Below are 26,439 nucleotides of genomic sequence, written 5' to 3'. Positions count from 1 at the left end.
ACCCAACCAGACTCCAGCTAACTCAGCCCTGCAGAAAGGGGTGGGTGCCCCAACAAAAGGTTTCCAGTGGAGGTACAAGGGTGTCCCTTTCCAGCAGCCAGAGCCCAGCTGGAATTTCCTCTCCCATTTTGAGTGGATCAGCATCAGCTCCCAAAGCCATTGGTTCTCCTTCCCCCTGGTTTGTTGGGTTTGGTTTTTCCCCTTCCCCCAAGTTCACTGCAGCTCCTCAGCTCAATTGCTGCATTTTAGGCAAATAAATACTCCTTTTTCCTAATGCTGGACACAACCTGTGAAAATTTTCTGCATTTAGATTCAACAATGCTGCTCTTATCCCCAGCTCATCTCCAGAGAGACAATTACCATTTCCTTTGCCTTGATCTTGTTTGTTTAACTTGACACAGTGAAGAAAGGGCTGACATTGACCAAAATCCCCAGCATTAATTTCTCTCCTGTTTGGCATTCATCATTGCCACCGGGCAGGGGAGACATGGCAGACTCTGAAATACCACCCCAAAAAAGTCTCCTCAAACACCAACCCAGCTGACAAACTGCATATGCAAAGGGAACACCCTTGGGTTTGCTTGAAAGCCCCCTGAAAAGCAGATGCATATCATTTTTTTCATAGAGACTGGGACAATTTAGCCAACCCAGGAGTTAAAATGGGTTATAGAGCCTAAATGGCCTCTAACTACAAGCTCATTCTTTATAATATTCAGTTTATTATTTAGTTATTTAGTTGATTATTATTATATTTATATTACTATTTATTATTATAAATATCTGGTTATTTAGTTTATTATTATATTACTTAGTTTAATCATCTTTGTAACATCCCTGAACAGCTGCAGATAATGTCAGTGTGCACACCTGTGCCACGCACCTTCCACCTGTATCATTTTAAATATATTTAAACAGCATTTCTGGGCTTAAAATGCCAAATTCAGGTCTGGACTGGGGCCTACTTTGTAAATTGGACCTGTACTTTGAATCTGACTGGGAAAAAAAATCCCTGAACTTCCAAGCTGCTTGAGGATGGCTGTGTGTGCTCCTTGTGCCAGCCCTGCCCCGGTGTCCAACTCAGCCCTAAGCCACGGGGAAAACATTCCCTCTCTGTGCCTTTGTGGTTTAAGGAAACAGCCTTTCCTGGAAGCAGCTGAACCACGTACCTGCAGGAACTCGTTGAGCTCCACCTGCCCGTTTTTGTTGAGATCCACCTCGTTGAGGATCTCGTGGAGGGTGTTCTCGTCCATCTGCACGCTGATGCTCTGCACAGAACAAGCACAGGAGGGGGCTCAGCACTGCCTGGGCCTCCCTCAATTCACACAGGCTGCTCCCAGAGGCAGTCAGGAGCACAGGGCAGCCTCACCTCCAGCACACGCTGCACGTCCAGGATCGTTATGAAGCCCTTCTTGTCCTTGTCAAACATGCGGAACCGCTTCTTGTACCTGCGAGAGAGGGGCTGGCACCCAAGGCTGGCACCGGGGGCTGCAGGGGCAGCCCTGGGCTCACCCCAGCAGCACACACAGGCAGCTCTCCTGCTTCACTCACCTCTCAATGTCTGAAGGCACTAGACTGATCTCAGACCTGTCTGTTAATTGATCTGTTTTGACTTTGTAGCCCATTTCATAATACAGAAATGTTTTAGCGGTTTCAAGCTGTTCCTACAAGGAAAACACAAAACTTGGGTATCTGAGCAATAGCAAGTTCTTCCACAAGTATTTATTTGTTATTTGTACTTTATTATTAGGTTCTTCCACTTAACCAGTATTTTTCTAAGGTCCCAAAATTAAGCAGATGGCAGCTGAAAAGTATCAAAAAGTTAAACTTAAGACACTTTTACTCTTGGAAAGAGGTATCCAAGCTAGTAGAGACTTCTAATTTCTGTGCAAATGCTTTCAGGACCATCCCACACCTTCAGTCACACACACTCTGCCTGTCCCTTTCAGGAAGAAATGGCCCTTTTGGGCCAGGCCTACAATATGTCATTTCTCCCTCAGTTGATATCTTAGTGCAATGTTTCACCCAGCTGTCCAAAATCAGAAAAAAAATCAGGGAGCTCAGCACCAGGCAGGTTCTTTATGGTTTAAACTAGTTTTCTGACAGTAGTAAAATTACTTTATTACCTGAAAGTTCAGTGCAAGGTCTTCCCTGGCCAAGTTTTACTAAGTGATAAACCCCTGGCATACATAAAGCACCACAGAACAGAGTTCTCTCTACAGTGAGGGGTCCTGTTCCAGAGCACAGCCCAGAGGACACCCAGGGGATGCAGAGATGCCTCGCTGGCATTCATGAGCTCCCATGAGCCACGGATGGCTCTGGAATTTCTTGTCCATTTTCCTCCCTGCAGGTGAGGGTGGGAAGGGTGCCCAGCTCCCCACACGGGCTGTGTTGAGCCTGTCCGTGCACCCCTAACCACCAAACTCCTTGCCTGGGCTGCTTCCCACTGGCTAAGCTGTTCTGAGGGGAGAACTGGTGTAGTGTTGCTCAACCTGGAAAACGATTCCATGAGCAAATCTCACGGGGTAAGGGTGAGGCACCTCTAACCCAGCCGAATTCCTCTGAGCAGGAGGGTGCCCGACATACACACACCAAGCAGCACACCCACACCTGGCACAGGACGGGACCCCCTTCCTTGTGCACTCCTGTGCTCAGGCTTTAGGATCACTGCAGGTCCCTGGCTAGGAGGGCTCAAGTGAGCTCCTTCCAGAACAGGCCAAACTTCTGACTGGCTAAAAGATTTCATGAGCAATCCAAGGAGAACTCTGGGATGGAAGTGCTGGGTGAGTGTTCAAAGGCTCTGCTTCCTTCTGAGCAAAAGCGGTCCCAGAGCCCGTGTCCCTCCTCTCTTGCTGTTCCTCCTCCACACTCAGGACAGTGTTCAAGTGTCTCCACTCCTCTGGGCACGCCTCTTTCCCGAACAGCAGCGACAAGTGCCATCTGGTAACTTCCTGGTGTGGCAGCTCAGGAGCAGGATTCCTGTCAGTGGGATACCTACTCCTGCTCCCAGCCCCACAGTCACACACCGAGTCTGAGCACGGAGCCACTGAGGGCAAGGGGAGCCAACAACGACCTTAAACACTCACTGAGGCTCGAGATTGGTGCAATCTCAGTCTCATCCCTCCTCAAAGGACACAGTGGACAGAACGGGGTGACACAGGTTACAGGAGCCTCCTTTGCTGAGGCAGAGCTGCTGAAAAGTGTCAGTAAAGCAGAACAACTGACAGGAACAGGACAGCAATGCCAAGCCTGCTTTCATTTCTAAGGCTGGGGAGCAATAGGATACAGATCTTTCCCTTCCCTCCACCCCCCCCAGCCAATCCCAACTCACTTCACAGCTATTTGATAAAGTCTTCAGCATGAAATGCACCAAGTGACTCATTCTCCCGGCAATAAAACATCACTTGTGGTTTTCTATTCAACCGGCTTGGAACCGTTAACACGGAAACTCCTCAAGCAAAACACACCAGCCTCAGCTGAAAAAGGCCCTTTGTACCTTCTTCTTCTGCTCACACCAGTTGAGCTCCTTGGCCATGATGTCCACGATCCTGGGCAGGGCCTCCTCGGCAGCCTGCACGTTCAGGAAGGCCAGGCGAGTGCGCCGGGAGATCATGTCCACGGCAGTGCGCGCGTACTCCTTCACCCCGTACACGACCTGGGGCGGCACGGAGGGGAGGGGAAGCGCGGGTCAGACAGGGACAGCAATCGGGAGAAAGCACGCTTAGCACCCCAGACCCCAAGGAAAGGGCTGGGGAAGCTCCCTTTTCCTTGGAACGTTTTACAGAGTACACCTGGGAGTGAATGTTTGTTTGTATATGAAGTAAAAAATAGACACTATGTGAGTATTTAATTACACATAAATATATTAATATGTGTATCTATCGATACATAAACATAAAGTGTGCTCCGGGGAAGGAGAGAAACAGGCACAGAAAAAAATCTTGGCCTTTCCACAGGAAAGGGCTCAAGGAGATGTTCCACAGAGCCCCTGACCTGCTCTGGAGAGCCTGCTCACCCCAAGGACAGTCACAGAAGGTGACAAGGTTCTCCCAACATACCTCAGCTTCAATGTAAGGAAATTCAGACACCAGACGTTTCCCAACAATAGGCCACCTCTTCCCGGTCACCTGGGCTATTTTGGCCACCTCAAAAGCCTTGTCCCCATAGGTGGAAGCCAGGTGCTGAGCCACCTGTGGAGAGGAAAACAAATCCAGCCTGCTTTAAAAGCACGTCAAATACACACTTTCCCTGACCATTCCCTCATCCCCAGTAATAAACAGGCTGCCAAGGGTGTTGGATTGTGACAGTGTGGGGGAAACTGTGTTGTGGGAGCAGCATTGCCCCTCTGTGTCTGTGCCACTGGGACTGACACCCCAGCTCTCCTGCCATGCCGTGATCACAGCTGATGCACAGCTCGTGGGGGGCTCCAGGGACGACAGATCCCAGCAAGTCAGAGTGTTTTTAAGCAGGAAAAATTAGGAGGAAGGAAAAAGGGGAAGATGAAGAACGATTACTAGAATTTATTTCTGTTATAATTATCTCTGTCCCAGCCAGACAACAAGCTCTGATCGGGCTCACCAGACCTTTGTCCAAGTTATGCTGGTGTTTGATTTAGGGGAAAGCCAAACCCCTCCAACATGGGAACCCAGGACTCACCTCGCTTTCCAGCCCGTAGTCTTGCACCAGTCTGATGTAGAGCGTGGGGCTCCAGTCCTGAGCCCCCTCCAGCTGCAGCCCCATGGTTTTACAGGAGCCTGCCCTCAGGTTGTGCTCCTGGATGGCTGCATCGATGGTGTCCCGTGCCATGGCACGGTAGGTTGTCCACTTCCCACCTGGGGGAGCACAGGTTCATTCGTTATTTGGGGAAAGCAGGCAGAACACGAAGTTGTTACATACTCTATACACATCTGTGTATTTTATACATCATATGAGTCATGCCAGGCTTTCTCCAAGCCAGTCCTGCTGCCACTAACAGAGCAGTTTCCGGTTATAGGAGCTGAAGAATTACCATGGAACAAGATTTTTGCATGAAATACCCTGGAGAAGTCCAGCAAAGCCATGGTTTGAGAGAACTGCAGTACCTGCAATGGTGATGAGGCCGCTGTCGCTGACGGTCACGACGTGGTTCCGGGATATGGACTGGGTGTCCTTGGAGTCGGGGTTGGTGACCAGGGGCCGGATGCCACTCCAGGCTGCCAGCACATCGCCTCTTCTCACTGTGCAGAGCCAGACTGAGGCAGGGCCTGCCTCGAGCCCAGGGGTGCCCAGCTCCCACCCTCCGGGCACTGCCAAGGGCTGCTCCACACCCAGCTCAGCCCTGAGCAACCCCAGAGCTGGGGAGAGCCCCCAGAGTCAGGGGATGGGCTGGGCTATGGAATCACAGAATCACTGAGGCTGGAAAAGCCCTCCCAGACCATCGAGTCCAACCTGCACCGATCCCCACTTTGTCACCAGCCCAGAGCACTGAGTGCCACATCCAGGTGTTCCCCGGACAGCTCCAGGGATGGGCACTCCAAACCTCCCTGGGCAGCTCCAGCCTGACCACCCTTTCCATGGAGAAATTCTTCCCAATGAGCCTCCCCTGGCCCAGCCTGAGGCCGTTCCCTCTCCTCCTGTCCCTGTTCCCTGGCAGCAGAGCCCGACCCCCCCGGCTGCCCCCGCCTGTCAGGGACTTGTGCAGAGCCACAAGGTCCCCCCTGAGCTCCTTTGCTCCAGGCTGAATCAAACCCAGCACTGCTCCAATTGGGATCAGCAATAATCTTCAGCCCAAAGCTAAGTCAGACAGAGAGGTCTGTTTTCATCCTCATTAAAAATCCAGTAGAACAGAGATATCCTGGGAAGGGATCAGCCAAGAGAGTTAAGCTGTCAAACTCATCCACCAGCTCACAAAAATCCCAGTCCCAAAGACCAAACCCTGCCAAACCCAGCACCCCCTAACATCAAGTCCTCTCCTTATCTGCTTGTGCTTACAGGACAGTCGTTACACTACATTTTATAAACCAAAATAAAGTTTGTTCCATGAGTGTAACATTTCCTTTCATAACTTCCAAGCTTTTCCTCTAGCTTGTAGGTTTTTTTTTTTAAGATTTCCTCTTGACAAGTCATCTTTATCCACAGCCTTCCCCCTAAGTGCAGTTACCAATTTGCTTTATACTGAAGTCTTTGGAACATGTTTTTAATACAACTTCCAAATAACTGATAATTGAAAAATCACTAAAAGGGTGTAAAAAACATCCCCCAAAGAACACAGAATAGATTTCCGAAATCAATGGTGCTCTGCCAGCGTGTTTAACCTGCCAAAATGAAGTGTTAATCACAGACACAAGATCCTGTACTAGGTTTATAAACTAATGAAACTACAGAAAGCAGCACGCGTGACGCTGTAATTAAGCAGCTGGAAGGTGTCCAAGCCTGTGGAAGTTGATAACCCTGGCACTGGCTCTGGCAGCACAGGCAGGGCTGTCGAGAGTTGATATGGGCAGTGCCGTTGTTATTTCAGCTCCAGCCATCTATAAGCAGTAATTGCACAGGAAAACCAGCACGGGCCCAGTTGGGCTGAGCCACAGGGACTGAACACTTCCCAGTGTGCTGCTGGAAAATACGCGGGAAGTCACGGAATGGCCTGGCTTGGGACAGAACTTAAAGCCCATCCTATCCCATCCCATCCCAGCCCTGCCATGGCAGGGACACCTCCCACTGTCCCAGGCTGCTCCCAGCCCCAGTGTCCAGCCTGGCCTTGGACACTGCCAGGGATCCAGGGGCAGCCACAGCTGCTCTGGGCACCCTGTGCCAGGGCCTGCCCACCCTCACAGGGAAGGATTTCTTCCCAATATCCCATCTAATCTCTGTCCTGATCACATTCCCACCTTCCTCCCTGCTCTCCTGCACTTCCAACACCAACTGCTGCTCCAGACACTCAACAGGACCTTCCCTGGGCACTCTTTCAGAACTTCATACAACATGCAGACATCAATTCTGCACTTCAGGAAACAAGGGATCCAGCATTTCCCATCTCCAGACAGCAGGTTTTCCTAAACCTAAGGACATTACAACGTTCCTGCCTGAGTGCTTTTCAGGTTTATTTTAACGCTGCAGCAGAAACGCAGCAGTACAAATGCTTTCAGAGATTAATTGAAATAAACCAAGCCCTCACTCTGGAGGAAAGATGACTGCCCAGGGCAGTGGTGGAGTCACCCTCCCTGGAGGTGCCCAAAACACGTGGATGTGGCACTTGGGGAGATGGGTTAGTGGTGACCATGGTGGTGGCACTGGCTGATGGCTGGACTCGATGACGTGGAGCAGCATCACTGCACAGCCCCTGCTGACACCTCAGCCCACGGGTTTCCCAAGAACCACAGCTGTCAGGCACACAGGAACCTCAGGAGCAGCGTTTCCCCAGGCTGGGGCGCCTGGACTCCCCAGCCCTGCCCAGGGCAGGATTCCCCCGGGGTTACCTTCCACGTCTGCGCCCAGGTAGTTGCGCACTTCGCTCAGGATGAAGTTGATGTCCTCCTCGGTGGGGATGGGGTGCGAGGTGACATCCGTGGGGCTGTCCGTGGTCCCTGCGATCGTCATCTTCTCCCAGGGCAGGAAGAAGATCACTCTGCCATCGCTGGTGGCCGGGTCCAGCAGCCCCATGTTGTCAGGGCTGAAAGAGAGGAGGGACCTGGCTCAGAACAGGAACAGGGTGGGCAGCACCTGGGGTCTGTCCCTGCACCCCAGTAGCCAGGCAAGGACTGGTACACAACAGCTATTCTCAGGTAAAGCAGTCAATAAATGAAGAAATAATGGATTTCATGTGTGGCCAAGACATGGCTTTAAACAGATGTCCCAGGAATTTGGGGAAACAAGGCCCCTGGATGTTTTTATGACATAAAATCCCAGTGATTCCTCCAATTTGCCTCCACAGTAAAGGTGGAGCAGGAGGGGTGAGGGGCAGTGACTGGGAGAAAAAGGAGAGAAAAGAAGAGAAATGAGGACATTTAAGGAACACACTTCCAGTGACACTAAGCCTGAGTTTGTCACCACCTGACACTTTGGCAGGAAGGAACACCCACAGACTCCCGAGGGATTTGGACCAAGGAATGTGCTCTGAGTGCTTCCAGCTCTGTGGCCCTGAATGAGAACTTTGCTTTGAGGAAAAGAGGCAAAAGAGACGCTCAGTAGACGCTGCTGCTCAGGCATTTTTCATTACTTCTGCCAGTGCTGCAACAGAATGATTCAGTACAGGGATGAAAAAACTGTAGTTCTTTGGACAGGAGATTTTAATTCATGTATCAGGTTTCTCTGGTGTAATGTAAGAAAGATATCCACAGGTACAAACCCACTGCTGCCTCATGGCTTATTGAAAAGCTCTGCTTGTATTTCAGAAAACAAAAGACTTTTATAAACACTTCCAAGTAAACAGCTTTTATGTAGGAAAACATTGAACGGCCCCTTTTTTCAATCATTTCTACTTAAAGGACTGATGCTGATTTTCATTTAAGGTTTACCCCCTGTGGAAACACCTGCAGTCAGGTTAGGGCTCTCCAGGCTGTGCCCCTGCTCCTGAGATACAGGGAGCACATGGAAGGAGGGCAGGAGGTGCAGATTTCGGTGGCAGTTGTGGACTTTAAAGGGGAATAATTCAATGGACACAACTCCTAAGGCAGTGTCTGAAGGCAAAGACCTGCTTGGGTGGGATTTACCTATTCAAGCTGAATCACTGAGTACTGCATTTTTAGGAAGTCTTAAGTGATTACTGAAGGGAAGTTGGCAATATCTGGCAAGGCTGGGAGAGAGGCTGAGAATTTCATAGCTAGCATGTATATTAGACCCATTTTAGCTGATATTTATAGACAGCTTAGGCATACGGTGGGAGAGGTGCAATCTAATAGGGGAAGTCAACACAGGTTTGGGAAAGGTAAATCACCTCAGACAAATGATTACTTTTTAAAATTAAAAAGCTGTTGATTTAGAGACAGAGGAAATCAGAGGTTTAATATACAGCGTCAGAATTCAGAAACTTTATAGACATTCTCTTCCAAGTATGAAATTTTTTTAATGTGATTTCATAAAAACTGTTAAAAACAAGGAAGAGAACCAAGCAAAGACTTCCAACTAAGTTTCCCCACAGCACCTCTGAAGTGTTTTAGATTGCACAGCAAGTGCTGAGAAAAGCTGAAACAGTTTTCCATATGCCAATTATTTACTGAACCACTGATACCAGCTATCCTGGGAAGCTCTCTCTCCATGCCCTTTGCCACGCTTGTTCCAGCTTATTTACATAACTAAAGAGCCACCCAAACAAATGCAAAATAAGGTGTTTTGCATCAGAAAGAAGCATCTTAACACCCAAATACTGGCCTTCCTGAGGCCTCTGGAGTCATGCTGCTGCACACCAGGAATACTTCTGAAACAACACGGTTTTATGAGGCAGGAATTCCTACGACTCCAGCATGGATGGGAGAAGGAGGTATGAGCCATGCCAGCCGTGGTGAGATTTCTCTTTAAAGATGGCTAAAATGGGCAAATTCAGGACTGGAAACCCTAATATGAAGCATAAAGCAATGCCTCTACAGAGAAACGTAGAGGTAAAAGGTCTGGGAGATCCATGGAAGGGCTTGGATCCATGGAAGATCTCCAGCAGAAGAAGCATTTGACCAAAGCACCACAAATGCAGTTAAAAAAGGATAAAAAGTGACTTTCCATAGAGAAGAAGTAAGGTTCAACAGGCAAGTTTACCTGGAATGTGGAATGAAGAGCAGAGAGGAAAATTCCAGAAAGAGAGAAAACATCTGAAATTGGTCAGAAGGGAGAGGAGAAAGCCTTGCCTTCACAGACACATTCCAGGCAGGAAGCCTAATTAATGAGGGGAAGAATTCTGGGACTATTAATGAAGGACATCAATGAGTAAGAAACCCATGGGGAGCAAATGCATTAGGTTAACATTAGTTTTACAAAATCTTGACTATATTTATAACTAAAACCCTCTAGATGTTAAAAAAAAATATCATTTGTGCGACTGTGGGCCAAAATTCTGTAACACATTCACACGGCACACGTGGCCACGGTGAAATGCCAACCTTCCTGTGCTGAGCAGTGTTCCTTGGCACCAGGAGAAGGAAGGCCTGATACAACCAAGATTAAATCCCACGAGTGTTTTCTATTTAGCAGACAGTTCCCTGCTTTCAGCTATCCCACTCCGAGGAAATTCAGTGCAGTTTTATCTTATCAGCTGTGCTGTGGAGGCAGTGTGTGGGCAGATACTATTTTCCAAGGAAAGTAATGCCCACATGCTGACATACCGGGGAACATGGAGAACAAGAATTCTCCACATTTCCAATTAAAATTATTGGGTTATTACAGAATAAATAAATCAGAGCTCTCAAGTGTATCCAGCCATGTTCTACTTTGAATTTACCAAGTGAGTCCAGGTTTTAAAGCTTTCCATGTTTTTGTGTAGGGCCGTAAAGCTAATCACACACATCCTTCTCCTGGCATATGAGGAAACTGGGATAACAGCCTATTTCTCCACATTTTTAGTACTTTAAAGCAGTTATCAGGTCATTTTCAATTTTTTATGGAGAAAGATAGAAAAATGAAGAAAAAAAAAACCAGAAGAGAATGCGGGATGATTTTACACTAGGCCAAAAATGCCTCAATTTTACCACCTGTGGTCATGTCCTGTTGGGACAGCTCCAGCAGAAACACCCCGTGGTGCACAGGAAGGCTGAATTCCCATTCTGAGCGGGGCTGTGGAAGGCATTACTGCAAGGGCACTGTATCAACACAACTGGGCTAAGTCCATAAAGGGGAATTTCCATTAGGATGCTAATGACTTCAGGAACCAAAGGTAATATTTGAGTTCCGACTGACAAGGCTGGCTCGGGAGAAGGGGATTTGGCTTTGCACAGCAAACAGGGAGAGGAGCAGGAGACTGCAGAGAGCAGAGTGCCACAGGAACCTCTCCTGGAACAAGGAGGGGCACGTCCTGTCCACCAAAACCCCACGGGTGGGTGGGTGGGCTTGGGGCCACAGCAAATGTGGTTGTGTTACTCTGAGCTACTTCTACTGCCTGTGACAGTAATTATTATTACTGATTATACTGCCCATCCTATCACTTATTCTGTGCTTCTGCACTCCTGTTTTCTCTGAGCAGAGCCACATCACGGCAGAGTCACTGCACAGGGAGTTTCATATGTAAAGGCAGGCGGTGGAACGAGATGATCTTTAAAGCCCCTTCCAACCCAGACCACTCTGTGATTCCATGATTTAACAGGACAGGAGATTCTGTACAGAGGTGCAACCTCTCTGGAAGGTTTTACAGGCTTTCCTGAGGGGGTGACCAAGCAGCAGCACACTCAGCTCAAAGGCATCACTGAAACAGGTGCTTTCATAAGCCTGGGGACACGCTGCCTAAACGCCTTCTGCTTCAGCAGGAGTCCTGCCTTGGGGAGCTCTAACTAAAAACTACACGGCTTCAGCCTGTTCTGAATAGATGAAATTGGTCTTCTCAGCGGCACAGCGCCAGGATCCTCTTTAAAAAACGCAAATGAAAATCAGAATCAAACTGTGCACTCCAAACTGCTGTAAAGCCACCGGTGCACCTCCCGGCTGATTGATTCAGCAGCAGCAGAGATTACAAATGGTGCTACACATGCAGCAGGCTCCCCTGCCTTACCTGTAATAACCAGGCATCACGATGTGCACGCCTGCGCTGGGCTGACAGATGTTGGGCACTTTCTGATCATCCATTTTGCGCACCGAGTCTGTGAAAGGTCCCGTAGCATTGATAACACACTTGGCTCTGACATCAAATTCCTTCCCTGTGAAAGAAAACAGTATCAATCACAGACACCATTTGTTTCCTGCTCACTGATGCTCTTTGTTATTCATCTCTCTATGAACTCAACCTACTGTAAAGTGTACCCCGCGTGTTTGAACACAACAGCTGGGATGGGTTCTAAAAATTAACTATGTGTTCACCCAACACCAGATCTGAGAGAAAATGTTTTGGAGCGGAATTCCAGCTTGTTTGTAAGGGCAGAAGAGAGGCAGGCGGGGTGGAAGTTGCTCAGCTGAAATCTGCCTCTCAAGAAGAGAGATTTCAGTCTCAGCCCACAGACTCGGTAAATGGGATTACTACTGTACAGCATGCAGCCTTCTACAATGTCGTCTTTGCTTGACAGAAGGGCTGGGGTGGAAAGCTCAGTCTGGCCTGCCAAAACACTGGGGTTTGAGTGAGAAATGTGACACAAGTGGAAGCTGAGTGACACTAATGGCACGGCCCGGGAAGATGGCTCCTGTGCCTGTTCAGGGCTGTTGGCAGATGGCAGCGGCCCCGCTCCTCCCTCCCGCCTTATCCCAGGGTGCTGCACCTGTGAGCACATCCCTGCAGCGCACCCCACACATCCCACTCACCTGTGAGCACGTCCCTGCAGCGCACCCCACATATCCCGCTCACCTGTGAGCACGTCCCTGCAGCGCACCCCACATATCCCGCTCACCTGTGAGCACGTCCCTGCAGCGCACCCCACACATCCCACCCACCCGTGAGCACATCCCTGCAGCGCACCCCGCAGACCCCACAGACCCCACTCCCCCTTGAGCATGTCCCTGCAGCGCACCCCACAGACCCCACAGACCCCGCAGACCCCACAGACCCCACTCACCCGTGCGCACGTCCCTGCAGTGCACCCCGCAGACCCCACAGACCCCACTCACCCGTGAGCACGTCCCTGCAGCGCACCCCGCAGACCCCACAGACCCCACTCACCCGTGAGCATGTCCCTGCAGTGCACCCCACAGACCCCACAGACCCCACTCACCCGTGAGCACGTCCCTGCAGTGCACCCCACAGACCCCACAGACCCCACTCACCCGTGAGCACGTCCCTGCAGCGCACCCCACAGACCCCACAGACCCCACTCACCCATGAGCACGTCCCTGCAGTGCACCCCACAGACCCCACAGACCCCACTCACCCGTGAGCACGTCCCTGCAGCGCACCCCACAGACCCCACAGACCCCACTCACCCGTGAGCATGTCCCTGCAGTGCACCCCACAGACCCCACAGACCCCACTCACCCGTGAGCACGTCCCTGCAGTGCACCCCGCAGACCCCACAGACCCCACTCACCCGTGAGCACGTCCCTGCAGCGCACCCCGCAGACGCGCTGCCGCCCGCTGCCCGTGTCCGTGGTCTTGAGCAGGTGCCGCACCTCGGCGTAATTGGCGGTGGCAGCGCCGTAGCGGGCGGCGGTCAGGGCGATGGCCAGGTTCATCCGCGCGTCGTTGTGCTGTCCTGCAGGGAAGGACACCCGTCACCCGCAGCCACGGCCGGCGCTACGGAAGCGTGTCAGAAGGGATCTGTCACAGCTGTCCCTGTCACATCGCATAGCGCTGACGGCCGCTCGCTGCCGGCCTTTGCACGTGCACAGGGCCGGGGCCGCGTGGGCAGCGCCGCGTCCGGCCGCGCCCCACGGGCCTCTGCCTGCCCCGCACACGCACCGAGCCCCACACTGAGGGGCTGCACCGCTGCCCCGGACCGGGCGGCAGAAAAACCATCTCTCCCTTTTCCTTTGTAATCCTGCGGTAACTCGGTACCTATATCCAGGATTTGGACAATCCAACTGGTATTAACCAACAAGTCCGATTACCGAGTGAACATGCGACACTCGACGTCCAAAACATCCCTTTAGAGACTGTGCCAAATTTAATGGAGGGGTTTTTTGTATATCCCTTTGAACTTCTCAACATACAACATAAAAGCACCCAAAAAAGAGAAATAAGTGGACAAGAATTAATGAAGGATTCTTAACATGTATCATTAAAGATTTATTACTGAAATTCCCTCGTTAAAGAAAACCAAGAGAGAGGTGGAGGGACCGTGAGGGGAAGATGATTAATTACTCTGAAATACTGGCTTCACCTGAGACTTTTCCTATTTATTATTGCACTGAAGTTGGAGGCCTGGATGCTGGCTGGAAAGAATTACTATACATTGAAGGGGCCAGGCTCTGTGTGTCCTGAATAATTAATTTCCAAGCAGGCTAAACTTCCTGAGGTACGGTTCGCTTCCCCACCTGTTTGGACCACTCCTATCACAGATGATACTGATAAAGTGATAAATTTGTAATAGATACTGTAGGTGATTTATGTTGCCAGCATTCCCAACATTTAGTATAAATGGTTTATGTAAAGTTTGGTCCTTCGGATTCTGCCTGCGCAGATCTCCAACCCCTGCGCAAATCATCTGTTCCCAGCTAAAAGGGCAAAGTTATAAAGATGGGATCAATGGCCTCGCAGGCACCACCTCCCCTCCCCAAACCCCTCATTCCAACCCAGCCCAGGCTGTGCAGTGCAATCCGTCTTCAGCTGTGAGAAAAAAAAGTTACACAAAGTGTACAGAAACGGCAGCATGATAAAGCACCGATGAAGAAACAAACAGTAACTCCAATTCCACTCAGCAAACAATGCCCGGAATCAGCTGCAACAACTGAAGAATGGCAAAACAACTGAGCAAGATGTCAGGAAAAGTTGGGGACGCTCCATCACACGAGATGCACGAGAGGGAACAACCATCGGTCAGAGCTGGCAGGCAGAGCATTCAGTAAACGCATGGGCACTGCTGCTGCTGCCGTGGCAGGGAGGGATAAATGACCTTACGAGGTTCACCTCAAACCTTCCCAGTTTCAGGCAGGGTTGAGAGAAGGTACAGCTCGTGTGGAGAGGGAGCACTGGGCGAAAAAGGGACAAAGGACAGTGCCAAGCTGTGGTACAGCAGCTGCTCCCACATAACAGCAGGAATTCCAAAGGAACCCAGTGTTCAAGGAACAACTGGACGGGCACTCAGTGCTCTGGGCTGGTTGATGAGGTGAGAGCACAGCTTAGGCTGGATGCTCTTGGAGGGCTTTTCCAACATAAATGCTTCAGTGATTCTGTAATCCAGGAAATGCTCCTCTAGCCTGAAGCCAAGGGCTCTCATTACTCTGGAGATACCCCCTTTATCCTGGTGTTGGAATTGGGGCCAGCCTGACCCACAGCACCACAGGACTCAGCTGCCCCAGGCCACGCAGCAGCACCCCCTCAGAGAGCGGCCACCAAAACCCAAACCCTGCCGTGCCATCGGCACAAGGGGGATTTGTTCCCTTCTTAGCAGGACCCTGGGGCCAGGGGGGTTCAGACCCCCCCTCAGTCTGCTCCTGCCAGCAGTGCCCCAGGTGGCACTGACACAAACCCCACTCTCCTGTGGCTGCCCTGGTGTGGGGATTCATCACACGGCAGCACGACCCCAAGTCAGCCAATATTAGCTTTGGTCTATGGAACTCTGACTGTTTAAATTTGGCAAGTTTGCCTCTTCCCAGATTTGTCACTTATTTGACCAGAGCAAAAGCAATCCGGAGAAGCCAATCAGCAGAATAAATAACGTGGAAATGGGTAATTTCTATAAAACCAAACTTCCAATTGTTTAGCAAGCCCCAAATCCAAAGGCTGCTCGGCGTTTTGTTGAGCCCCCAATGCTCCTAAAGTCAGAGTGAGCTCAGGACACTCAGCACACTCCAGGATTTGAACCACTGTGTTCAAAACAACATTTTCCTGCTTTCTCTGAACCTCTCATCCATTTTCCCCTCATCGTTATTCTGACGCAGGAACCCCCATGCTATTACTCATTCCTCAGCAGTCCAACAGCAACTGAGTGCCCATGGAATGCATTTGCAGGCAGAGGACTGGGAAATAACCAGTTCCTGATTAACTACACTGGTAGAAAAACCCACTGGCTTCAGATTGATGTGACCTACAGTGCGGAGTCCTTGAGTATTTCATGGCATAAACAGCAGAGATCTGGAGAGGTCTGGATTTGAAAGGAGTAAAGACTGACTTCCCACCCTGGGAATTTATCATCTGTGGAGAACAACAGCGCAACAGTTTAGGAGAGATGGGGTCACAGGATAGTGGTTTTATACCCAGGAACAGCTGAGTTTTGCCTTTTTTTTTTTTTTTTTTTTTTTTTTTTAAGGCCTGCCAACTGGCATGTGTGTGTTCTCCCCTAGATAATTACATTAAAATCCTGCACTTGAACAGAGAATCAGAATATTCTGAACTGGGAGGGGCGCACAGGGACCATCCAGTCCAACCCCTGGCCCTGCACAGACACCGCAACAATCCCACCCTGTCCCTGTGAGTGTTGTCCAAACGCTCCTGGAGCTCTGGCAGCCTGGGGAGCCTGTCCAGTGCCCCACCACCCCTCACCCAAAGGGGAAGCACCTTTTCCTGATATCCAGCCTAAACCCCTCCTGACAGAGCTCCAGCCGTTGGTCCTGTCCCTGGTCACAGAGAGCAGAGGTCAGAGCTGCCCCTTGGGAAGGAGCTCCAGACCACAATGATGATCCTTAACACTCTAGAGAGAAAGGGAAGGATAACGCAAAGCAAAGGTTTTGCATCTCAACCTTTCTGACCTTGCAATCAAATGCCATTCTCCCCAGACACAGAGATGCCCTGGGCACAAGAGAAAAGCACCTCCAAGCTTAAGCTCCTCCAGCCCAGACATGTAAAGCTCTCTTGACACGAGCACCATTGCGTGTTCCCAAGATGCCTGTTCAGTGATTCCACTCCAAGAAACCCGAGGTGTGCGATCAAGGGCAAGGGAACCCCGAGCTTCCAGGGGAGGCCCTGGATTACCCACCAGAGCCAGCTCTGTGTCCTTGTCCTGTACAGTAGCCCCTGGGGCTGCAAGCAAACAAAACAATGATCCCCCCCCTTGCTACCAGAGGTGACCCCTCGGTGATACTTTGGGGTCTTCCAAATACTTCAGCCAAAAAGTTATTTTCTAACAACAGTGGCTAAACCAAATTAATTTGGCATCCTTCTCCATAGGTGAGTACGCTCCTGGAGATCTCCTAAATCTCCTAAGTGTAGGCAACACAGGGAAATGGTAACCATGACATTCCCCAAGAACAGGTGTGCACCAACGCCCCACCTGGAGAGGACTCTGCTGCTCCAGGGCTGGGTTTGAGAGCACTCGTCCCTTGCATGATGCCAGTTGTCACCTGCAGCATCCCCACAGAAGGCAGTCACAGCTCAGCACCTCGGGAGAAGCCTCCCAGAGCCAACTGGTGGAACATGCCGAGTTCTCTTTGCAACCCCTTGTGTAGAGCCTCTTCAAAACAGGAGGATGTTCTTTCTAGAGAGGAAAACTGAAAGAATCATCCCTCCCCTTATTTGTTGTCCTCACCTGCTGTAATATGGTGACAATAAAGAACACTTTCATTTTTATTAAGGGCAGTCAACCCAGCTTTTCCCAAAACACTGGCCTAAGTGCTTTCACCAAATTAACACTGAACCCTCTAAAAAAACCCCTCAATCCTAGAAGCCACACTCCTGAGGACATTTAGCGTGCAAAGATAGTTTGAGTAAGTCTATCCCACATCACGCTAAGCCCAACAGTGATGCCATTTGGTTTATAATTTCTTCTTTTTGTGTAATTTGGGAAAATTCTATTTTCACTCCTTAGTAGCAAATGCTGTATTTCTTCACATCTGAACAGACAATGTTTCCGTTGGCACTCACAGGATCCTCCCCCAGAGTGCACACAGTGTACGTTCAATTTTATTTTTATCAGAGCTGAGCCCCAGCCAGCAGGGGGTGGTAACAAAGCCCACAGACCGGAGAGATTTGTTTGGGACTGATTCAGGAACGTTGTGTGAAAACCAGAGCGTTAATGAGGCACTCTGGCAGCTCTGGTATGTTCTGTCCTGTGTCACTCTGACAACTACACCTGTTACACCAATTCACAGAATCACAAAGCCCCAGAATGGCGTGGGATGAGAGGGACCTTGAAGCTCACCTGGTGCCAGCCCCTGCCCTGGGCAGGGACACCTTCCACTAGCCCACGTTGTTCCAGTTCCTGATTTCTCCTCTGCAACTCTCTTCAGCTCAGACAAACAGCACCCAGTGACTGCAGTTGTATTTTTTTAAGAAGCTGGAACGCTTTCAATGCTCATGTCAGCCTTTCTGGGCCAAGAACTCCCACCTGGTCAGGGTGTGCCTGCTGCATGACGATGAACCGCGTCACGACGCACGCAGGCGTGCCAGCAACTGCCCCAAACACGCTTCGGCACAGCTGTGACACCCGGGCTTGCAAACTCCCAGCTGTAAGGAACAGCTTGGTCCCTGCAGCAAAGACAGAGCCCTTCTCTCCTTTTCCCCATTCACAGCTGTCCCTGACTTGGCACAGCCCGTCAGTGCCGCGGAGCTGAAGGCGGCCGTGCAAGGAGCTGGGCACCAATCCTAGAGAACCTTCTCTGGGGGAAAATCCCCCCCCGAACCACCTGCCAGGCTGCTTTGCAAAGGAAAAACACCTGAAAACAAGTGCCTGAATCAGACAACCAGGCCCTCAGTACAGTCACACATCCAGATCCCTACCTACTGCAGCCACAAAAATAAGGAGCATTTGGGTTTTTTATGTTTCTTCTAAAAAGCTGAGGGAATAAAAGCAAAATAAATACTTGCAAAATAACCTGTATGTTATTCCTTTAATGATACCAGTGAGCTCCCCAAAAACACTGATATTGTAGAAATTATGCTGAAGCACGTGTAATTCTGTACCTACAGGTGTATTCCTTACTGCAGCCTTGCACCAGATAACTGCAGGCACATGACAAAGCAGCACAGGAAACCAAATCCTCTCATGTTCAAAGTTTTCTCATTGTGTGCATACAAACCTTACCCAAACCTCACCAAATTTAAGACTGGTGAGTGATTACACAGTTATACATGTGCATTAGATATATACAATTACACTTCACTCAGTAACCAAGACTGTCCCTCTCCTGTAATTTTAAAGAAGTACTTAACGGCACAAGCAGTTTCATTACAGGCATTAAGCAGGAACCCAGGAGCTGCTGTGCAAATGGAAAGGGTTAGATCCCAGTTAAGACACGATGAATCAGCTGGAGTGACTCAAAATCGTTCCAGACTTCTCTGAGAGAGAACTCAACAAGTTCTCCCCGAACACAAGCAGGGTGAGTTCAGGGGAAATGTCCCCTTTGACTTGTGAGTCACAAGTCAGTACAATGCCCTCAGACCTGAACTCTCTCCAGCTCTTTGAATCACATGAAACTGAAGTGGAATTTGCTGCAAACTCCCAGACTTTCTAGGATACACAGCACTCATGTCCTTGTTCCTGTCCTGCTCCAGGGGGACGAGTTCTGACTTGGCTCCATCAGCTCTATCCCACCCAGCAGCACAGTGACAGCACACCCGGCTCCTGCAGTGCACGGAGAGTCCCAGCTCTGCTGTGCCCTGGGCCACCAGTGCTGCTGAAGTAAGGCCCAAGCAGGTGGGAGGGATGGTGGACAACTAAACATGCCCTGGAAATAACCGCACACCCCACACTTTAGCTCTTTAACATCTGCCCTAAGGTGTGAGCTTTCATGGAAAGGGAAGTCTCAAGGTTTCTCTCAGGTAAATTGATTCCAACAGGTTCAAACTCAGATTTGACACATCCAGTTTAAATAAACCAGCAGTAGTCACCTTAATTCTGACCTCCTCCATTTAGCACCACCTCAGACCACAGTAATAATAATAATAATGATGGGGATAAACCTCCCTAGTCTTGGAATCCCAGAATGGTTTGGGTTGAAAGGGAGCTTCAAGCTCATCCCATTCCACCCCCCTGCCAGGGACACCTTCCACTATCCCAGCCAACCTGGCCTTGGACACTTCCAGGGATCCAGGGGCAGCCACAGCTGCTCTGGGCACCCTGTGCCAGGGCCTGCCCACCCTCACAGGGAAGGATTTCTCCCTGATCTCCCATCTACCCCTGCCCTGTGTCAGTTTAAAACCAATGGCCCTGTTCTACTATGATTTGTTCCAAATTCTGTAGTTATAAACAAAGCAGAATCACAAGCAAGAGGCAGAAAGCCCATAAAATATTTTTACAGAAGAAATCCCAATATCCTGCAAATGTCTATCTGATCAAGTCTGCTGCCAAGTTACAGCACAGGAGCTAAAACTCCTACTGAAACTAAGATCCCAGAAAGCAAAAATAAGCCACAATATCCACCACATCCAGTGACAGACAAAATTTGGAATTCTGGCTCTGTGTGACTGCTTTATAATTACGTTGTTTCCCACTTCTTTTGTATCAGCCTTCAACTTGTCACTACACTGCGACTGGCGTGTCAGTGGCAGGAAAAGCACCGTGTTAAAATGAAACTAAACATTGTCACTGTCAGTTTATGGAAACGGCGCTAAAATGTCACCGTGCACAGCCGTCACGGCGGGGCTGCTGCGGCCGTGCCACCGCGCCAGGCAGGGCCGTGCCCGTGGCACCACAGCTTCCTGCGGCCCCAGCGGCCTCCAGGGGGAAAAACCCCATGGGGTCAGCTCCCACCGGGGCCAACTGTGCTGGTTTTTAACTCTAAACAAAGCAGTGATGGGTTTATCAGCCACTGTGCGCTGTGCTTGGCCAGCTGCTGCCGTGCCATCCAGGAGAGCCCTGCCTGGGAACGATGGAGTGCCTGGAGGGACAGAGTGCCATGCCAGAGTGGAGAGAGGCAGCACTGCTCCCACAGACCACAGAACCCACAGGATCAAGGTTGGAAGAGACCTTCAGATCACCCAGTCCACCTGCCAACCCAGCACCACCATAACCTCCCCATAACCACGTCCCAAGTGCCACATCCAGATGCCTCTTGAACACTTCCAGGGATGGGGACTCCACCACGTCTATAGACAACTTATTCCAATGCCTGACCTCTCTTTCAGTGAAAAGTTTTTTCTAATACCTACTCTGGCCCTCCCCTGCACATCTTGAGGCTGTTTCCTCTCCTCCTGTCCTTGTTTCCCGGGAGCAGTGCACCTGTTACCCAGTGAGCCACTGCAGCTCCCATGGAACACACCCCTGGATCACAGCAGAGCTCCATCCTTTCTCCTGAAAGCCACAGCACACCGGGACCACTCAGATGTTTGTGCCACAATGAACAAATAATGTCATTTTGTTCAGGAATAATCTTAAATCTTTTTGGTAACACAATCTGAAGAATTATTCCCCATTCACTTCTTAAGGGACACAAACCCCATCCTTTGCTTATACAAGCATTAAAAAAAAGAAAAGAGAGAGGCCCCGAATTCACTGGAATATTCATCATTTCCAACCTTAAACCCAGAGCGTACAAACAGACGAATCTGGCAAGTCAGAAAGCAAAGCCAATTTAATCTGTGGCTCCCCTGAGGTAAATGTAGTTCACAGTCCTGCCCCCACCCCAACCTCAGCCATAATCCCTGCTTCCTGGAGGTAAGAAAGCACTGGAGTGAGGAAAATGCTGCAGCAGGATATAATGATCCAAAATGACAGGGACAATAATGACAATGAATTTCATGTCTCCCAGTCATGAGCTGGGGATGCTTGACTGGGCTGACTCACACGATTAAATTGTTACAGGTACAGCAGAGATGCAGTTATCATCCGCGTGCTTTTGGGAAGGGCGCCTGCGGCAGCGCGCGGATGTGCGGCCCTTCTGTCGGGAGCAAAGGGCTGCTCCTGCAGCAACGTGGCTGAGCCCGCACCTCTGACAGAGGCAAAACTGGGTTAAAGATGCAGCTGGTTCAGGCCATTGATTTTATCCCTTCTGAAAATGATAAAAGCGCTCTGACGGGCAAGGCACGGCGGGACTGGAGCGAGCGGAGCTGCACGGCCTGTGCCGGGGACCTGGGCAGCCCCGGCTGCTGCGGATCCCCACACTGCTTGTGCCAGCACCAGCATGGAGACTGCTCCACTGCTGGGGGCTCAGCCCCGGGCTCACTGTGCCTGCATCCCACCGGCATCGCCCTTTCCAGTCCCCGCTTCCTGGGCAGCTCTGTTACGCAGAACACGGGACACAACGCACGGGAACAGCACGGGTAGGGAGCACACAGAGCGTGTCCCAGCCATACCCATGGTGAGCGTGCCTGCAAGGCTTCTCTCACCCCCCAGCCTCAGGCTGGAAACACCGAGGAATATGAGAAGCTGTGTATTTAAAATCACCTATGGAAAGTCTTTCCAGTGACAAACCATCAGAGTTTTTATACCCAGGGAAGGAAAAACAGCCACAGAGTTGTCTGTAATACCCCTATTACAGCTCAACATCTCCAAATATCCATTTGTCAAACATGAATTATAAAGCCATAACATTTCATAATTCAGGACACACTCAAATCCTAGGAAAAATAGCTACAAGAGCCCAAATAAAAAAAAAGCATTTATTCTGTTTTTGACAGCTTAATGAATGCCCTACTCTTTTGCATTGATTTTTGTGTGTGTGTCTGTGTGTGCACGTGTGCCTGGGAAGGATTTCTCAGGGGGTTTGCTGTAAACAGGGAAAGCGAAATCCTCTGCCAAGGCTTTTTCTACTTTTAAATAACCTCCACATTAAAATATTTCAGCAGAGTATGTATGCAAAACTACTGAGAATGCAAAAAGCAAAAAACCAACTACTTCCATTGCAATAAACATACTGGAGATTTGCAGAACAAGACATTAAACAATCCAATACCTTGATGTGGCAGGAGAGTCCCAGACACAGCATATGTTAATTCCTTCTTTCAGGAAATAACAGCAATTCAGACAGTATGGTCAGCAGAGTTCTAAAATCTTAAATTCAGGACTGATTCCAGAACACAGATTTTCCTTACACATCTAAGGGCTCATCTTGCAAGGCAAAATATGTTAAAAAAGCCTGCAAGCACCTAGAGACAGAAAAATAATGTATCTTAAAGAGAACCGTGCCACTTGGAATTGCTGAACACTTTACATTGACGCACTCTGGCCAGCTGGATCCCTGCTTTAATGGTTTTCCTAGTTCTTATCATAACGAACTCTATATAATTTAAATGGAGATTAATTCTTCCATTTAAAGTGCTTTAGAACAATCCTGCCTGAGATCCTGAGCTCAGCCCAGCCTCTCCCTGTGCCTCCTCTCCAGTTCTCCCCGAGCCCCTAAGTGGATCTGACAGATCCCTGCTCAGATAGCAGCCGCCTTCTCCCCCCAAAATGTTGCCTTTTTGCTATTCAGGAGTATCCTAATACCAACAAATGCTAAATGCAGTCTGACATGTCCCCCTAAGAAACAAACTTGTAAGTTGTGGCTTCAAAGCAAACCTTGAATAAATAGGACACGTTGTGTACACCCCAGCTAACATCCAACATATGCTTTGGCTTCCCGATGCTCAGGCAGAGCAAGAATAGCCTCTGGACAAGGCTGTGATTTGCTCTTGCTGGTACTTCCAACATTTATAATGTACCATTTTTTTGTGCCTGTATAAACAATTTAAAGAATGTAATGAAGACGACCCCGGCGCCGGTTGGGAACACAACGTCCTCATGAATTATGGATGGCTGGACGTGCCACCGGCAGCGCTCACGGCCCGCACAAAGAGCGGCCCCGGGCTGCCCTGCAAAGGGGCACGGCCACCACCGGGGCACCGCTGGGCACGGCTTTAGCACACTAAAAATCAACTTAAGACGTGGAACGGTTTTACCTCTTCCCTTTGGTGGTGGGGATGGACATCTGTGATCATTAACAGCTCTGTTATCAACAATTACAGGGACAAGGAATAAAGGAAAGCAAGGAAACGGGATAAACCTGCATTTAACTGCACTTACAGTTAAAACACTCCATCCTTAAAAGGCCAGTTTATTGATTCGTTCTTTAGGGGAGAGAGAAGGGATGGACAGAGAAGGGAAGGATATCACCTACCTTAAGATTTGTATTTTTCTTTGCCATTTTTTAATACTCTATTTTATGATTCATCCTTCTGATTATTAAATGAGTTTAATTCCATCTTATGACCCCCTCCTCTACTTTCAGTTCCATTTCCTTTCCCTTTGTGCTCCGTTCCTCTGGATTTAGGGTGTGACAGTACATCATTAAAATTCAAGTATAATAATTTACAAGACCTGAAGGGAGCTTGCTGAAATGTTATGACTTAAACCCCATTTCCTGTGGCCAGAACACGGGTTAATTGCTCAGGACAAAACAGTTCATGTGCTACAGCCCCACGGGAGCCCACCTGCCCCACGGGCCACCCCACAGAGGAGGCACCTCAGACAACACTGAGCTGAAACACGGCCTGTTACGAACTGATTTAACACTGGAGTTGGACAGTCTTTATTCTGCACTAGGTGCAGCCTCAAAACACTCAGATGTGTATTATCAACTCACAAATTCCATCCTTGAGTCCCTCAAACCCACTTCATTCTTCAGGGAAACTGAGGTTCGGTGGAGCTTGGAGAGCTTTTTTAATTTTAATTCCAAACACCATTTATCTACATTCTGCCTAAAAATGAGGATAACTAAGCTGTATCTTATAAAGAAAGCAAAATAAGGCAAGACATAGATTTTTTTTCCCCTTTTTTTTCCTATTTTACTCTTCCTTTCCAATATTCAGTGTGTGTTTGTTTCCCTCTGTTGGGATGGCACCAAAACCTCCAGAGACATCTCTCAGACACTCAGAGCCCTGCCTGTGTTTGCCATCAAAGCCCACGTGGCCTCTTGGTGCTGAATCTTTAGATTTACAACACTATTTAAAATAATTATTCATGTAAGAAACATGAAGACCAATTTTCAGGCTATCCTGAAAGGTGTATCTTCGGAATGCTGGAGTAGTAAATAGCCACGATACAGCCAAATTATTTATTTAATCAGAAAAAACTTCACTAGATTATAAATAGATTTCAAGCTATAGTGCTCTTATGAGAAGTGTAATTACATTTAAGAGAACCACTTTGTTCTTCTGGCAGGCTCCTGGGATCCCTTAAAACAAGCCAAGGAATAGCTCAGGATATGGAAAAAATAAATCTGAATTCCTTCTCTGTATGCTGTCTACAGCAGGTCCTGGTACTGGGTACAAAAACCACCACATAATCCCAACATAAATTTTCCTAAATAACCTCTTTTTTCCTCCAGATCTTAAAAATAAGATAAGATGCAGCCTCCATCAGTAGTAAAATCAAGTAAAAACCAAGTGAATCCTTTAAATCCCATCCTAGTCCCAAACAAGAACCTGCATATACATATTCCAACACATATATATGAATTTTTAATTGTTTTTTCACGCTGCTGGGCTCTGAGACACCTGCAATTACCAACACAAGCTTTAGCCATAAGCCCCATAAACCCCATTGAAGCCCAGTGTGTTTCCAGAGTCCTTCCCAGTCCAGAACCCCTTTGATGAGCTGATGAATTGTGTAAATGCAGTTCCACAGAGGGAAAAGAATTCCCTTTATAATCCACCTTGTGTGAAGACCTTTCTGCTGCCAAAAGGTCAGAAACCACATCTCCACCAGAACGCTTTCACACAGCTCTGCACCCACTAGCCAAGAAAACCACTGTATTTGCTCCTACATCCAGTAAGTTGCTGTCATGAAAATGTTATTTATCTCCCAAATCAATGCTTAAGAGGGAAGTTGAATCCTACAAGCTATTCTTTCCTGTAGAGACCCCCAGTGTACAATCTCCAGCCTCACACTTGTGTTTTTGATGCCTTTTCCCGGTCTTAAAATCAAGAGTCAGACATGGTTAGAAGGGAAAAAGGGATTTTACCTTGGTATTTATTTTAAGGATCCTTAGGTGCACACGTCCAGGTCATATGCACCAAAATGCACCCTGCCCAGTCTATCCCCAAAGATCTGGTATCACATCAGAGGTGTTACTAATTAGCAGATCTATCAAAGATTCCCCAATGAGAGGCTCGAGTGAGCCCCCCTCCCCAAGGAGCCTTCCCCTGGATGGTTCTATCTCAGGTTACAGAATGTGTTCTGGAGAGGACCTTGGGCTCTGGGGCACACTGATCCCTGGCTACGAAGCTTCTGAGATGTTGAGTCTCCCAGCTGAACAAACAAGGCCAAGAATGGAGGCAAAAAGCAGTAAGAATACAGAAGTTGTAAAAAGGTGTAACAGGGGCATAAAAGAAAAGGCAAGAAATCTTCATGGCATCATTTTAACCCCAAACCCAAACCACGTGGACACGGAACAGGCAGAGAGACAACGCACCATCGTAGTAGACAATGGCTCCAACCAGCTTGTCCTTGCGCAGCATGGGGAACAGCTCCAGGGCCCGGGACTTGGTGAGGACATAGCTGCTCTTCAGGCACTGGCTGCCTGCCACCAGGTCATACAGCTTTATCCCAACCCAGTAGTACGGCAGCTGCCACCACCTGAGGGGAAAGAAGTACCATGGAGGGGAAAAAAAATACAAATGAAGCATTCAGAAGTGCATGCACGTGCTGTTATTGTAATACAGAACACGGTGAGGAACACAGAATGTTCTTACAGCAGTTTTACCTTGGACAGCAGGCAAGCTCATGGTAACAAGACAATGTAAATACTCCAGACTTAGGTGTTGTTTGCTACTGTTTTCAGCTGAGCTACTCCCTGCAGTGAGTCAAGCAGATTCAAGGCTTTATTTGCTCTAGAATC

At 49.1% G+C, this 26,439-nt stretch overlaps 1 protein-coding gene across 3 annotated transcripts in view; it reads right to left on the bottom strand.

Annotated features, from left to right (window-relative positions):
• GPD2 (glycerol-3-phosphate dehydrogenase 2) overlaps positions 1-26,439 on the bottom strand; it is a 59,582-nt gene that overhangs the window by 12,915 nt on the left and 20,228 nt on the right. For all 3 annotated transcript variants that reach the window (XM_048309538.1, XM_048309536.1, XM_048309537.1), the window contains exons 6-16: positions 26,014-26,177; positions 13,119-13,283; positions 11,660-11,804; positions 7,452-7,645; positions 5,079-5,213; positions 4,654-4,829; positions 4,056-4,187; positions 3,494-3,652; positions 1,549-1,661; positions 1,367-1,445; positions 1,167-1,265 (exon numbers count right to left, since the gene is read on the bottom strand). In XM_048309538.1, coding sequence (XP_048165495.1) covers positions 1,167-1,265; positions 1,367-1,445; positions 1,549-1,661; positions 3,494-3,652; positions 4,056-4,187; positions 4,654-4,829; positions 5,079-5,213; positions 7,452-7,645; positions 11,660-11,804; positions 13,119-13,283; positions 26,014-26,177 — 1,561 coding nt within the window. The remainder of the gene's footprint in view (positions 1-1,166; positions 1,266-1,366; positions 1,446-1,548; positions 1,662-3,493; positions 3,653-4,055; positions 4,188-4,653; positions 4,830-5,078; positions 5,214-7,451; positions 7,646-11,659; positions 11,805-13,118; positions 13,284-26,013; positions 26,178-26,439) is intronic.

Source organism: Corvus hawaiiensis, chromosome 7 (assembly GCF_020740725.1).
Source record: "Corvus hawaiiensis isolate bCorHaw1 chromosome 7, bCorHaw1.pri.cur, whole genome shotgun sequence".
NCBI classification, from domain to species: domain Eukaryota; kingdom Metazoa; phylum Chordata; class Aves; order Passeriformes; family Corvidae; genus Corvus; species Corvus hawaiiensis.
This window is presented reverse-complemented; position numbering and strand designations above follow the sequence as displayed.